Genomic DNA, 15,832 nt, shown 5'->3' on the forward strand with positions numbered 1-15,832 from the left:
TCTCAGTACTTCTAGGGAACAGCCACAGCCAGCTGCTGTCCCCGTGCTGCCCACGGGAGATGCAGCACTAAGGGCACTGGAGCTGCCTTCCAGGCAGGCCCAGAGCTGCAGCTCCTGCTCCCAGGCAGCAGCTGGACAGGGAGCTGCCCCCGGGACGGGCACTGCTGCACCACAGCATGGACAGTCCTTGGTCTGCAGTGCTCAACTCACCTGGGGTATAAAACATCACAATAATATTCATACCTGCGTCTTTCTTGGTCCCTTTGCCACCCTCTCGGCTCTTTTTTAGAACAGCCTTTAACATTTTAAATGCTGCTCCTAGAGAATAACAGAGAGAAACAAAAATAAATGCAATGTCCATTCACACAAGTCGAAACAAAAAACAGGATCAATACAAAAAAACCAGCAAGGTAATTATGAGAAACCTTTCGGTAGTCACATTTATTTCTTACAGCGTCACTTGGTTAAGCAAAGTACTGATGCACAAGAAATGTTTCAATACTTGCACTAAGCAACTAAGAGCTTGCTGTCTTCTGGTACAGAAAAGTAATGCAACATTCTCCACATTCCACATCCAACTGCAGTTGCAGGGCTAAACCTGAGTAACTTGCTGTAAGACACTCCAGCAAAATAAACTAAAATCAAGCTCTAACTTCTGACTGGAGTTCAGCCGCCTGACTGGCAGCAATGGGAACAGCCTGGTGTCAGCTGGGAATGCCAACTGCAAGACTGTACAGCAGGGATAACAGCAGGACATGGTACCACCCCCGTCCTGTGCCCACACACGGCATACAGGGGAGCCAAGGAACAAACCCCTCCATCCCCACAACGCTTTCTGCCTGCCACATGGCACACTTAACAGTCAACCTCAAGCAAGCAACAGCTGCAGATTTCAGAGAAGTATGAAGTATAAGAAAAATGTATTTGGGCTGATAAACCTGAAAGACAGTTCTTTCACAGAAGTAACTTCAGTTGCAGAGCAAGGAAAACAGAATGGAAGGAATTATGAAGATCACTTCTTTCTCAAAAAGCTTTCTGGAAGCATCTGAGAATTGTAATTTCATTTGTTTTCTCTACTGAAAAATTCCAAAGGTATCTCATTTATGAAAACTTTCAGTATGGAATATGCAACAAGAAGGGGGGGCAAAAGGTAATCTGACTACGCTGTCTTATGTAACAGACTGCCATGAACGCCACATGAAATCAACAGGAAAAGCAAAAGTCTTCCATCCAAAAACTACGGATTCCTCAGAAAGTTCTCCTCATTTGATGAAATAAAGCAGAGAAAGAGAAATCAGTACAACAGAATTGTTCAGCTCCTACGAATAACCTGAAGCATATGCAGACAGGAGGGTTTCCAGGGCCTGGATCACACTCCCCGTGCAGCTCTCTGACAGCTTCACACAGCTGGGCAGAAGCTGTGCTGAGGGGGGCACTCCTGGGGTCGGCCGGGGCGCGGGCAGCGGCTCTGCCGCACACTCAGCGCAGACGCCACGTCCCGCGCGCTGCCGGGGCCAGCGGGCTCTGCAGCACTGCCCGCTGCTTCCCCAGGGATGGAAATTTATCAGCCCTCCCCAAGTTCAGCATCAACAAAACTGAAAAAGCTCGCAAACACGCCCCCAAAACTGGATCATCTGACTGGAAAATGAAATACACTGAAAGGAAGTAATTTATGATTACTTATTGGATACAGAGCAAAATAAATTTATCAAAATAAGTGTACAAAAACCATCCACCATGTTAGAAAGCCTGCATTATGCAATGGTAGGACCCGAAGGTGTTAATGAATTTCAGAATCTAAGAAAGGTACTTTACATACAGAGCTAGAATAGAGTGGCAGGGGGAAGAAAAAAAAGACCTGAAAAGTCACATATTATATTTAACTTTCTTATTTTGCAAATACAAGTGTGAATTTTCTATTAACCAGGACAGACAGGCTTCATATAGAACTGAAACTCTACAGTATATGTCATTCCTATTCTTAGAATATAGATAAGGGATAATGAGAGACCAAATAAAAGGAATCAAGGACAATTCCATCCCAGATTTTCTCTTTTTGGAATTGAGGCTAATTTCCCTACTGTGCAAAGAGTTCTTCACTGATCTATTCTAACACAGAACACAACTGGCATGCAAGATGGTTGCTTATTCAGACCACAATCAGTGTGGATATGAAAAGTGCCTACTACCTAGAAATAAAGTCCACTTCCTTCCTTATCCCCTATAAAATGAAATGCAAAAATAAAGCAACTCACCTTTTGCTATGTGAGTTGTGCACACAGAGAGAGCTAATCCTAAGGGCTGCAACAGCAAAGCAATAGCAATGCTCTTTGTTTGCAAGCTGCAAGGTATAAAAGATAAACTGTCTTCACCACCCCCTTGGGTCCAGTAAAGATCATTCGCATTCCAGAGCGAGCAGGTGAACGCTGAGGGAATGAACCAACTACTACAGCTCAGAAATACTTCAGACAGTGTTACTTAAAAAATAAAAAAAAACAAACCCAGAAGATACACCGAAGTTATTTGCACCTACTGTGATGCTTACTGACATACATCCAAAAGCATTCAAGCTTCAGGTACGTATCTCTTCATACCATAGTTCACGCCTCAGTAACACCAATAAAGTGAGCAGCGATAGTGTGCACTTGTAATTTCTCATCCCTTGAACCAGGCACAAGATACTAGAGCTTGTTCTGTTTTAAAGACAAGTGTATTAATAGGATATTTCACACTAATGCTGGCATTAGTTGTCTTCCTAAGCACACTGCACTTTCTCTCTTCTCACAGCTAAGCTGAAGCAGAAAAACTCCCTGACTCAGACTTCAGGAACCCTTTCAGCTACTGCAATTGCTTCACTTTGGTGAACAACTCCAGTTCATGATGTCTTAATTCCAATTTTTAAATTCTGCCATGAAACCTCTTGTTTGGCGTTTGTTGGGTTTTTTTAAAGATTTAAAAACTATCATTCCCATTTTAAAATGGGTATTAGATGTGGACTTGTTATCCCAGAGTGCTAATAATAACATCCCAACAGAGCTCTTCTGCTTGTTGAATTGAAGACCCTGTCAGCTCCTGACAAAGGTGGACTCCCAGCTCACACCAAGAGCATTTTCAAACGGATGCTGTCCTCCTACCAGTTCAACTGTTTTCTTCACATGCAGAAGACATTCCATACATGCTTCCTGCTCAGAGCATGAAGGGAAAGGGCAGAAAGTCTCTTGATACAAGAATTCATAATGATCAGCTTCTCTATGAACAACTCCAAAGCATGGTCGGCCTTATAAAACACAAATCTTAGGTCATGGAAAGAGTCAGGAGCACAGGCACACGCAACAGTTCATGTCTCAACCTTTGTAAGTTAAGTACTTCATCACCTGAGGAATCCCCTCTGAAAAGCAGAGATGGAAAAATCTCCCCACATTTTCACTCAGCCTGCAAGTCTCTCCTTAAAACTCAGCAACTTCCTTGCATGGGAGTGTTTTCCACGTAAAACTACTACTGAAGACACCAACATCAGGAACAAGATGATTCCCAGCCCTTGTTGCACCTCCCTCACCTTTTGGAGAGGGTTTTTTTCAAAGATCCACAGGAGTTCATTACTACTGCAGAGGTCAAATAAACTAATCCCACATGGCAGGTAAGCACCTGAGCCAATGCCCATGGACTCCTGACATTTACACTCCTTACATTACTACCCACAGCTGTGCTCAAGCTTCCAGATTTAGAACCTGAAAACCAGTGAGCATTTATTTGCAAAGAAATACAGGGCAGAACACCTTAGCCTACTGTCTGCACAGAAGTACTTAAGTATTTGCCACCTTTCCGTGTGGGATTTATTAAACACATACTTCAAATAAACTGTATTTTTTTAAAGTGTATTTTGCATTTTTGAATCCAAAGACTCAAATCTTTGAATCCCAAAATCCTAAGCTTCGAAAGAAAACTTCATTTAGTCAGAACTGCTTTCACTGCCTACAACACATTCAGAGTGTCATTCCATGTGTCACACAGAAAAGTTCCAACATTTCCCTTTTCTGGCAAATTCAAAGTCCTTTAGCTGAAGTGCAGATTTCAAACAAGAGGAATATGCAGCAAAAAAAAATACTTAAAGGAGCAACATATTAATGATGCAACAAACCAAGACAAGTAAGTAAAAAATCCTTTAAAATGACTACATTTTGGGCCATCAATATCTAGCATTTTGTAATAAACAGAGGGCATATCCCCTAGATATGCAACTACTAATTCATGAATGAACAGACAATTGAAGAGAAAAGTGTTTTTACTTTTAAGATACAATTTCCAGTGAGATATATTTGTGTTATGATGATTCAAATGCATGAACGAAAATGATAAAGCATACACTGGAGAGGTCTGTCCCTGACCCTTTGTCCTTACAGCCAAGTAAAAAGTGGCATATATAATGTTTCCAATACGCTATATTTAGCCAGACCCACCAAATTTAAATAGTTATTATTGAAATATTTTTATACAATACCCTAAACAATTATAGCCTTTACCCTTTGTAGGCATTTCTCATGCAGAAAGATCAATCTAAGTACAAAACAGATACAATACAGATACAAAACTGACAAGGCATAGTACATTTGCATAATTTGGTCTTCACTCAATCATCTAATAATTATTAAACTTACCAGTGAGATACTCCACATTTTCTCCCTCTCATCTGACCCAGTGAAAGCTATGCAGCAGTTTAAAAGAAAACTGCAAAACAACAGCAAGGTTTCCAGTTTGTTGTTCACTTCTGAAGTGGAATCATGCCCTGAAGCACTATTAAAATACAGTAAGAGGTGAAAGATGAGGAAGTGTGAGAAAAACCTCATTACCATGTTAGCTGTTAGAATGTGCTTCTGCAGTAGCTTTTTTCCCACCAGTCTGGATCTAGATTTCATTTCTCAGATGCCAGAGATGTAACTATTATGCCCGCAATCACCTAGTTTTCTGCTACGTTTCTCTTTTACCAAACTGCTGATTATTTTGGCCAGTGTCCCTGAGGGCTGCCAACACAGGGGAAAAGCCGGTCACTTCACTTGATTGCCATCCAAAAACCTTGGGCAGGTGCCAGACACTGCAAAAATTACTCTTTATCATCATTTCAGAGATTACTGCTCCCCACTACCTGTAACCACCCTGAAGCAGATGGAGAGCACTCACAAGCCAGAACTATTCACTCCAAAGGTCACAAGCCCCTGTCTGAACCAACCTGAAGGATTCAGCAATCATGCAGATGGAGAATCACAAGTGGAATCACCTGTCTGGCTACACTGGGAAAGAAGAGCAGCAGCTGCCAACACAACCTGAAAACTACCTGTTCACAGCTTTTCTGACTACAGCAGAGGTGTTTTAGACATTTTGTTCCCATTCTGCTGAGACCCTCCAGAGAAAATGCCAAGACCACAGCCATCTACCTTTTTCTACAGTCCTTCCTTTCTTCACTTATGACTTATGAAACAAAATTAACTAATCCAAACAAAACCCCAAACAAGGTCAGTTTATGTCCAGAATACAAAAGAGGTGACCTTTTTTCATCATCGCAGCTACTTTGCAGGTTCTCAATTAATCTAGTATGCCTGAGATTTTTATTTTTTTAGAGAAACATCACACTAATGACAGTTGTTATTTCCTTGAATGCTAACATAAGACAGTGCTGATAAAACTCAAAACTTCTTTCGATTTTAGTTCCTTATCATATCTAATTTCAAATCTCCTATATTCTTTGTCCTTTTTATCAGGATTTTCAGGATTTTATTGTCTGCTTTTTCATGGAGTTTTTCTCCTGTTTTACTAATAGTTTTCTCCTCACACTACAGATCTCTATTTAAACAAAGACCAGAACACGCACCTGTATTTGGTGTCAATCTTTTCTCCCCCGTGTCAGCTTCCCTTAGAAATTCTGGGACAGTATGTTTTCTATAAACCCAAGTCGCAAAATACCTGATCTTGAAATGGCTGGGAATCACAGCTACTCACTTTTTCCAGAAATCAAATGCAGAGCCCAATCCAAAATCTGTACACAAACAGCATGTTACTTACTTCCTGCTTCACAGGCAGAGATGAACATATATATTACTATGTAAACACTTTTGAAGGTTTTAATGTGGCTTTTAAAATACACTACTCTGACATCAAATTGATATTGATGTTTTCTTCCTTAGGATAACTATCCTTAGCTTTAGTTACTAGAGGTGGAGTGATACGTGTGCAACAACAGCTTGAAATATCCAAAATGACAGAAAGGAAACATTAGGACTCACTAGGACTTCCTTGACTAGGGCAGAGGCACAGAATGGTTAAGGTTGGAAAGGACCTCTGGAGGTCATCTGGTCCAGCCCCCTGGTCAGGGCAAGTCACACAAGAAAATCTTGGAAACCTCTATCAAAAACACAAAATTACTTCCTTCAGAGAACATAACTGTCGAAATTGATCCCTGTGCTGGTTTTGGCTTAGACAGTTAATTAATACAACATGACAGTATCTCCTGCAACCCTCCTCCTCCCAAAAATAATAAAAGAAAAGCAAGTGCTAAGTGACCCTAAAAAGTGGGAATGAGCAGCAGCACAAGGAACACAAAGCTCAAACATTCTGGACTATCAGGACACATTAGCACAATTGCACAACTACACACGCACACACAAGAAGAAGGGTGTATATCTTTGTGGACTAAATAAATTAGCAAACTTTGGAATTTTTGAGGATGCCTAAAGAACAGACATGAAAGTCACATAATTCAGAAAGCATTGGATATCTTAGTAGATAGATATGTTGGGTATCTATATATACTGCCCCTTCAACCTCAGAGCATCTCAGCAGCCTGCAGGAAGGGGAACAATCTTATTTCCATTTCACCTGGGAGCAAAGCCCAGTTTTCTCAAGGTCATACTGGTGGAGCCTTTAGAGGATGTCTAGTGGGGTCAGCCCTGTGCTCCTGCTGCATTGTGTCAGATGCGATTCATCTTCTCTGTGCTTACACAGGAGATGACGCAGGAAAAAAGAAGGATCTCACAGCAGATACAGAAGGAAGGAATGCCACTCCCCCGAATCACAACAAACTGTTAGATTAGCTTGGCTATTTCCTGAAATCTCACTCATCAGAATGAGGCAAAACAAAAATATTACTCTCCCTGCTTTCCACCTCAGATCCTGGGATGCTGCCTTTTTCTGTCTCTTGTGAAATGCAAACCTTCCATTTTTAATTACCTGCTTGTGTTATTTTGTGGACCAGACTCAGGCATTCTTCTGCAGTGTAAACCACAAGCAAACACTCTAACATCCACGTTCTCCCAACTGCTTTCCCCTCTCATTTCAGGGTACAGAGCAGCTGCATGGAGAGACCCTGCCACAGCATTAACATCGGCTGTGTGCACGCTCCTGCCCATGGGATCACACACGAGGCCTCCCCCGAGCCCCAGCCTGGCAGGTGGGGGCTCTCTCTACACACACAGACCCCAGACTAGGGAGATTATTCACATGAGCCAGACACAGGCTTGTGGTATGACTAACTCCTCTCAGCCCCTGCAGAGCTCAAATTAAGGACAAGAGCATGGAATACCCAGAACATCCCAGAGTTCACTCCAGAAAATTAAAGGCTTGTCTATACAAGGGGGAAAGTCTCCACACTCACACCCTCCCCCATCCTACAATAACTCCCTGGTGTAGACAAGATCCTACATGCTCTTACCAAAAATATTAAATACTCGGCAAGCCCGTATTTCTTAAAATTTTACAGTTGTCCTGTTGTTTTCAGTAATTAAACAGCCAAGCACCACTGTAGTTTCTAACTCAGATGCCAGAAAGCATTCCTTCCACAGGAAAGTGTCCAAACCAAATAAATTTAAATCCTCACAACCAGAATTTGAGTACTAGAGGAACACAAACTCTCATACTTTAAAAAAAAAAAAGTAATTATTCATTAAAATCTTCAGTCTGTGTAAATCTTTAAAAGTTTGCCAAGACAGGGCATACTGCCTCCCCTTAACCTGCTCCTGAGACCCTACAAGCCCACTGTACACCACTGATATACCAAGAGAAGCAATGCAACACCAACAAGAACTCAGGTCAAAATCCTGCCAAAAGAAGAAATACTGCAAAGAAACAAAATTCAGTTTTTCTCCTGGGGAACGCTGAGAATTGAAGAAAGGAGGCTCAAGCAAGGCTCACTGACAAGAAAAGCACCTGTTTTTCCTATTAGCAGAGATGATGAAAACAGGTAGAAAATAAACTTTTGTTCTACCAGACTGCAGGACAGTGTGAGATTCCCCAAATGCCAGAGAGGCAGATGCCTGGGACGCACAAAAGGAGCTTTCTGGAGAAGCCCAGATCCCCAGTGAGACCCAGGGCAGTTCTGGTGGCACACGCTGCACACAGAGTGCAGAGCCTTGGGGACACCTTCTGCACGGGCATGGGAGGAGCAAAAAGAGAAACAAGTCCTGCCTGGCAAACCATTCAGCATATTCTTCTGGTGCAGACCTTTACCAACCTTTGAACTCCAGCAGGAAAAAATTAATTTAATGTCATTTTTGTTCTTCTTTTCTTATTGTCTTCAAAGGACAAAGTGCAACACTTTTGGTCAGGGGGAAAAAAACAGTATTAATTAGGTCTTTTTTCTCCTCAGACTTTCAAACTATGCCTAGTACCTCAAAATGAGTATAAAACACTTTATAAGCTGCTGGTGACATACCATAGTGGCACAAAGAATGGCTTAGACAGAAAATAAATAAACAAAAACATATACACCAGCTCTGTACTGCTGGAGTTTTGAATATACCAGCACCACTGAATTCTGAAACTGCACAACAGATCAGTACATGATGCTAGAAGGCACAATGTTCCTATACTCCACTCTACCTTTGCCAAGTATAGTACATCTGAGAGTAAAGCAAAGTCTTCCCTTTATGTTTTGTCACAATGTCTCCCAACTTTTCAAAGGAAACCTTGCATGAACACAAATATTCTGTATCAGTAGTTAGGAAGTGCTGAAGATTTTATCCTACCATGCCTGTGCTTTGTAGCAGCAATACTCCTCTTCAAACTTTCAATAGCTGGAAAATTTCATAGAAAAATCCAGGAACTCAGTCCTTACTAACACCAAAAAAATCCCTTTGCGACCTCAGAGGTATTTAGCCCAGTGTAAAATAGACCTTGAAGCATATTAACTAAATAATCAGCTGAACTCAAAGGCATTTCTGGTGTAAAACACAAAACCAGTCTCCCTAAAACTCACACTAAGAATATTTTGTGTTTTGTCATTCTTGTTCAAAAGCAACAACAAAAAAACCCAAGCAACAAAAAACCCCACACAACACAGAAAAAGTAAAAAACCCAAGCCTCTACCAACTTCCACCTCATTTAAATTCCAAAAAGCAAAGGTCATATTGTGCTTCTATTTACTCTTACTTGGGTATTGTTCAAACACTGAATTGTTAAAGTATGGTCAGAAATATAGATCCTAAGGAAGGGACACCTGCTAAGACAGAAATGGGTTAGTTTAACTGTACCAGACTGAAAAGAGAAAAGCACAGCCTTTAGACTACACAAATTCTAGTATTTTTCTAGATAACACAAAGCTGAAGCAGATAAAATCTGAACTGTCTTTTCAGCAATTAAACACCTCTGCTGTTTTATGAGGGACAGCTTTGGATTTAACTTAAAACTACCAGTTTTTGACAAGTTAAGACATATTTACTACTTAATGAAGCAAAGTTCCACCAGGATCTAAGACAACATTTAAAGACGTAAAACCACTGTGACCTACCCAAAGGTCCACAGGCCCGACTCCATTGTGAAGCTGCAGAGTTCACATTTACACACAAACACACAGATCAAAAACCTCCTGTCAGGGTGTTTCCTGCGTGCTAACAAGCTCCAGCTTCTCTCCTGCTGGAGCTAAATTTAACCATGACTAAGATGAGTCTTTAAAAAAAAAGAAAGCAAAAAACCTCCGAACAATAAACCAAAAAACCCCCACTAGCAAACAGAAACAACACAAAAAAACAACCTACACCATATACACAACTGCAGTGTAGCGCAGCAAACATGTTACAGAACCCTTTGGTCTCACAGCAGTTAATTATCAAATATATGAAATATGCAGCAAACAAGCAGCAGCCCCTCACCCTCTCATCCTACACATTCCTGAAAATGCACTCTAAGGGCTCCAAGGCACAGGTGGCAGCAGCTCCCACGGCTCAGCAGGTGAATGTGACAGCTAGGGACATCCACAGGGCAGGCAGGGGCTCCACGCGGCCAAGGGTGCCTGGCCATCAGGAGAGCACTCACCACAGCCTGCCTCAAGACAAAAGGGTTCCTTACAAACTCCTCAGCCTTTGCTGCAAACATTGTAATTCCTGAATATTTTAATTACAGATTTGTCTGAGCTAGATGGGGCACAGGCAGGCAGAAAGGTAAGAAACAACTCAGGGACAAGGAGCTTCAGCACTCAGGCTCCTGCCTGCAGCCACGCGCTCCCATGGCCACACTCCACACTGTCCTGAGCCCCCTCAGGATCCCACACTCCAACTGCCCCGTGTGCCCACGGCTTGTGCTGAGCCACCCTCAGGATCCCACACTCCAACTGCCCCGTGTGCCCATGGCTTGTGCTGAGCCACCCTCGGGATCCCACACTCCAACTGCCCCGTGTGCCCATGGCTTGTGCTGAGCCACCCTCGGGATCCCACACTCCAACTGCCCCGTGTGCCCACGGCTTGTCCGGAGCCACCCTCAGGATCCCACACTCCAACTGCCCTGTGTCCTGAGTGCCCACGGCTTGTCCTGAGCCACCCTCAGGATCCCACACTCCAACTGCCCCGTGTCCTGTGTGCCCATGGCTTGTGCTGAGCCACCCTGTGTGCCCATGGCTTGTGCTGAGCCACCCTCAGGATCCCACACTCCAACTGCCCCGTGTGCCCATGGCTTGTCCTGAGCCACCCTCAGGATCCCCCCTGGGCCCTGACAGCTGTGACACCTCTGTGTCAGGTGGGCTATGTTCCACTGTCACCTGGCACACCTCCTACATGGGGTCATTCTGACAGAGCTGGGCCACCAGGTGTCATTTCTTAAAAATAAAAGATGATAAATTCCACTAACACTTGCATCACTAATCGGGGGGAATTCTGCTGCAGAGGGAAATGAGACTGTGAACAATTCCACTGCAGGCTGCGGAGACTTTTTTCTCTTTTACGACCACCCTGTATTACAGAAATCTAAAACATGGAGGAAATCTGTATTTAATGATAATCCACAAGCTCTAACTTGCATCACCATGAATTAAGGGCAGCTGATAAAAAACATTCCAATATTCAAAATACGTATCTGTAACTTTGTATATATTTTCTATATTGTATATATTTATTATGCAGTTACAATATTTAAGATCACTAGAACTTTTGGCTGCATATAGTTTATCCATTTCATACACATCTAGATGCACCTGAATTCCCTAATGCACATGAGGAAGAACTAGATGACTTCAAGACCAGCTGCATTCCCAAAATTATTTTTGCCATTTAGATTGCAAAAGTGCCTGAGAAGTGCTTCACAAAGAGTGCCTCACCAAGTCAGTCACCTCACAAACCCTGCAAACCAAAACCCCTGCACCCGTTGCCACAGAGTGTTTACAGAAAAAGATCAGGCAGGCATAATCCAGTGAGCATTGCCACCAACTTCCACAGCACCAAGACTGTAACGGCAGCTTTTGACCCGACCACAGAGATTTAAATTTCAGTAAGGGCTGTGGCAGAACTCACTGCTGCCATCACTGAACATCACTTCTGCAGCCCAGCAAGAACCCCAGGCTGAGGTGTCACCCCAGCCATGAGGCTGAGAGCAAACTGCTCTCTGCCAGCACCCAAGGACTTGTCCCGTGGGACAAGACACCAATGGACACCTCACACCTGCCAAGCTGGCTGATCTGCACAGCTGGTCACTCCAAAAGACAGAGGAGCTTCTGCTTTCAAACTGGCACCCTCATTAGAAACTCATCAGTATTCCAGATCGAGAGGAGAAAATATGTGAAATACGAAATTGGTGACACCACCTCAGGAAACAAAGCCCATGTGCCAGCAATGCTCCCAATCACTCACTGGAGCAATACCTCTCACAGGCACAGCTGCCTGGCCCTTCGTTCCCACACTCTGAAGAACATCCCTCAGGCACAGGAGGATCTCCATACTTTGCACAAGGAGGCCAAGCACTGAAACCAAGATATTGCAAAGTCGAATATTCTAGTAACAAAGTACCTTTACAGATTAAGCCTCTGGCTTAGCAAGCCTCCTCCTGGTGAGAGGGGGAGCAAAACCAAAATTATGGAAACACAGCAAGAGAAACAGGACTTTTAGAAGTTAAGGTAATTCCATGAACATGAACTAGAATGCATATACTTTAAGAAGCAGGAGTGGCAATGATGGATGAAAAAAGCCTACGCAGGGATGTATCATCTACACAGCACAAAAATCTGAAATCACTACGCTGGAAAAGCCTCTCAAGGTTTACGAAGCTGGAAGACAGGGAGGGGGAGCAGAGGACATTTTAGCTATGAAAGGAGACCAAAAGCACCCTGTTTGACTGAAGCACAAACCAAGTGAAATAAAACCTGTGCTCCAGTTCAGACTCTCCTACACCCCAGTGAGCAGGAGATGGACACCACAGAAGACTCCAAAATATCTGTGGAAAGCCCAAACACAGCATAGAGATCATCCCCAAGCTCTACAGTTTTATACTTAGATAAATAAACTAGTCGATTAAGCATGCTGAAATACCTCTACAGAACTTCTCAAGTACAATGAATACTGAAGGATTAATTCAGTCCTGCTAAACAATGAATTTTAAAAGGAAAGGATAGTAGGAGACAGCAGAGCAAACAGACATATTAACATTAGACCACACAACAGATATTCTGCATTAATGAGCAACTGATCCCTTTATTTACTTCCCTTCAGGATAAGATCAGAGAGGTTAAGGCTCTACAAAAACAAACTTATTAAAAATTTTAAAAAAAATGCACTTATCAAACTAAACACAAAGCAAATGCAGTGAGAACCACGTAATGTTCCAGAGGTTGCTTCTGGGGTTTCTTCAGTTTGCTGTTACACTACGCCTTCAATACTCAGAGGTCAGTTTTCTAACAGTGGTACACGAACATATTGTTAAGAAATAAAACCTTACACACTTTTTAGGCCATATGCTGAGATTTTTTTTTCCATTGCCACAGCTTTGTGACTAAAACTCTCCAACCTCCACATCAAGTCTAGGGAGCTGAAAGCAACAAAAAGACTTGAACTAACCCAGTTTTCTCAGACTTTCCCACACATAGCTGACCTTTATCTATATTTCCAGAAAATGAAGATCTAGCTCCTGACAGAGCCTGAAATACCACTTTTTAGTCAAAACAGCATCCCAACATATAAACCTTAATTTTAAAATAATGCATATAAATTACAATTTACAGATATTTATGGATGTCATTACAAATAACAGATCAGGCTGATATTCTTACATGCACAGGAGTTTGAAAGCTTGCTAAATAATCTTTCACCTTCAAAGAAAGGTTTAATCTTGATAAGAGGAAGAAGTTCAGCTAAAGAAAAATAAACACCTCTGCTAAGACTGCTCAGCTGCCTTCCAACATATAATTCAGATCACCAAGTTGCCATGGCATCAACTTCAGGACTGTGGCCATACACACAAAATGTCTTTTTTCCTACATACTCTTATGGGAAGCTGAGCAACTCTGGCCATGAACCAAATATGTTTTGGCTCTAAAGCAGATATAATTCATCACCATTTGGACATTCCAATGGTTAGCTACACTGAGAAAGCAAGGCAACCAGAACTTCAGAGCATCCACATAAATGAAGCGCTGAATGCACTACCCGAGTAGTGGCAAAAAGAAGCAGTACTTGTGTTTACCTTGCTCACTGGCACTATTTAATAATATATTACCATTTGTCACTTAAACAGCACTTATACAGCAGATCAGAACAAATGGGAAAGGTTCATTTTGGCCACTGTATATTAAACAACAGTGGGAGGAAATTTTCTAGGATCTAAGGCATCACACTTATTTCCCTAATTCCATGGTATTTTCAAGTATCAGGCTATTTTTATGCAACAGCTATCAAAAATATGAGGTAACAGGACTTCTGCATACACTGAATAATCCTGCAAAACTCTGAAGTAGGCTGGATGAGTAAAACATTTAAAATACTCCAGACCAGCGAACAAACCTCTTGCCAACTGTTTTTACACCCAGCAGTCACAGAAGCCCAAAGTAAACCTCCCACATCCTCAGCTGTTAGCTTTCCAAACGGTGCAAAAGCAGTGTCTTCGTCAGAAAGCGCCATGTGAGGCAGAGCAGGCGAGTGCCACTGCCACCGGCCCCGGGGCTGCAGAGCAGGGACCACGGGCAGGGGACACACTCCGCATCACACCCAGGCGCATCTCCTGCCAGCCCCCGGGTCCAGCCTCACACAAAGAGGTCTCCAGCCACATTCTATTTTTGAAAACAGTAATTCAGGACCTAGTCCCCTATCCAACAAATATGCCTCAGGAGGCTATGGCAAACAAATACTGAGAAATCGGAAAGCTTTAAGAAAGTCTGCTTTACAACACACTGTTACTACACACTATCAGTAACTCATGTATTAAAAACTAATCAACTTATCGGTTTATCATTTTATGCTTGGGATCCTAGCAGGAACACTGATGACCTCTAGGGCAGGCCCTTCTGCTCCAGCCGTCAAAACAAGGTCGCTGCCCACAGACACGCATGTGTCGCATCCCATGCCATGCCATGTCAACCCATGCCATGCCATGCCATGCCATGCCATGCCATGCCATGCCATGCCATGCCATGCCATCCCCGCCTCTGCCCGCGCACGGCCGAACCCGCAGCCCGGCTCTGCCCGGGCCGTGCGCCCCTCTCTTCTCAGCGGCTCTTCCTCGCCTTCTAATACCGAAACCAAACACCGCCAAGAAACCAAGTTTTGCAGAAAGCAGCTCTTTTTTTCTTCCCCCCAATCTTTACCGGTAAAGGCATGGAAAGCGCCCCAGCCACCGAAACGTGACAGCGCGGGCCGGGGAGGCGGAAATCCCGGCCGGGCCCCGCCCGGGCAGCGCCCCCCCCGGCCCGGCCCGGCCCCGGCCGCCCCGGGCCACTCACGGGCCACGGGCCACCCGCGCTGGCCCCGGGCCGCGCCCCTCCGGCCCTGCCCCGGCCCCGTTCCCGGCCCCGGCCGTGCCTGCCGACATGCCCGCACACGCTCCTCCGCCAGAAAGTTTCAGCGGCGGCTCCGCGCCCGCCGACCCCGCGCAGCCCCCGGCCCGGGCGGGCGCGGGGCGCAGAAGGGAAGGAGAGGAAAGGCAGGGTGAGGAAGAGGCAGGGAGTCTCACCCAGCGCGGGCCCGGCCCCTCGCCTCGGGCTCCGCGCGCGGCCCAGCCCGGGCTGCTCCGGGCTCCTCCGGGCTGGGCAGGCGCGGCGGCGGGATGAGCTCACGGGAGGGGCGGCGGCAGCGCCCGCCCAGCGGGACGGGCTGGGGCGGAGCGGCGCCGGGCTGGAGCGCCGGCTGAGACGCGGCAGCGCCGTGCCCGCTCGGCCGGGCCGCCCTTCCGCCGTGCCGCTCCGCGAACACCGCCCGCGCAGCCCCGCAGAGCCGGGCCCGCGGAGCGTGTGCTGCTCGGAGCGCCCCGCATCCGTGCGCTCTGCCCGGCTGAGCTCTGCCTCTGACCGCACTGGCACAGCTCCGGGCTCCTGCCCCGAGCCCCGCACCGGAGGCCGTCCACTTCCACCAAAGCAGCCTTCCATCGGGAACATGAAAGT

The 15,832-nt window shown here is 44.7% G+C and overlaps 1 protein-coding gene across 12 annotated transcripts in view; it reads right to left on the minus strand.

The window, feature by feature from the left end:
* Positions 1 to 15,832, minus strand: part of TANC1 (tetratricopeptide repeat, ankyrin repeat and coiled-coil containing 1) — a 60,047-nt gene extending 44,215 nt beyond the window's left edge. For 4 of the 12 annotated variants that reach the window (XM_038141967.1, XM_038141968.1, XM_038141966.1 and 1 more), the window contains exons 1-2: positions 15,406 to 15,832; positions 244 to 318 (exon numbers count right to left, since the gene is read on the minus strand). In XM_038141967.1, coding sequence (XP_037997895.1) covers positions 244 to 318; positions 15,406 to 15,826 — 496 coding nt within the window. In that variant the 5' untranslated portion in view covers positions 15,827 to 15,832. Of the gene's footprint in view, positions 1 to 243; positions 319 to 15,040; positions 15,208 to 15,254; positions 15,381 to 15,405 lie in introns of those variants that run through there. The other 8 variants (XM_038141973.1, XM_038141972.1, XM_038141970.1 and 5 more) reach the window with 5 other exon arrangements.

Source organism: Motacilla alba, chromosome 7 (assembly GCF_015832195.1).
Source record: "Motacilla alba alba isolate MOTALB_02 chromosome 7, Motacilla_alba_V1.0_pri, whole genome shotgun sequence".
Classification (NCBI taxonomy): domain Eukaryota; kingdom Metazoa; phylum Chordata; class Aves; order Passeriformes; family Motacillidae; genus Motacilla; species Motacilla alba.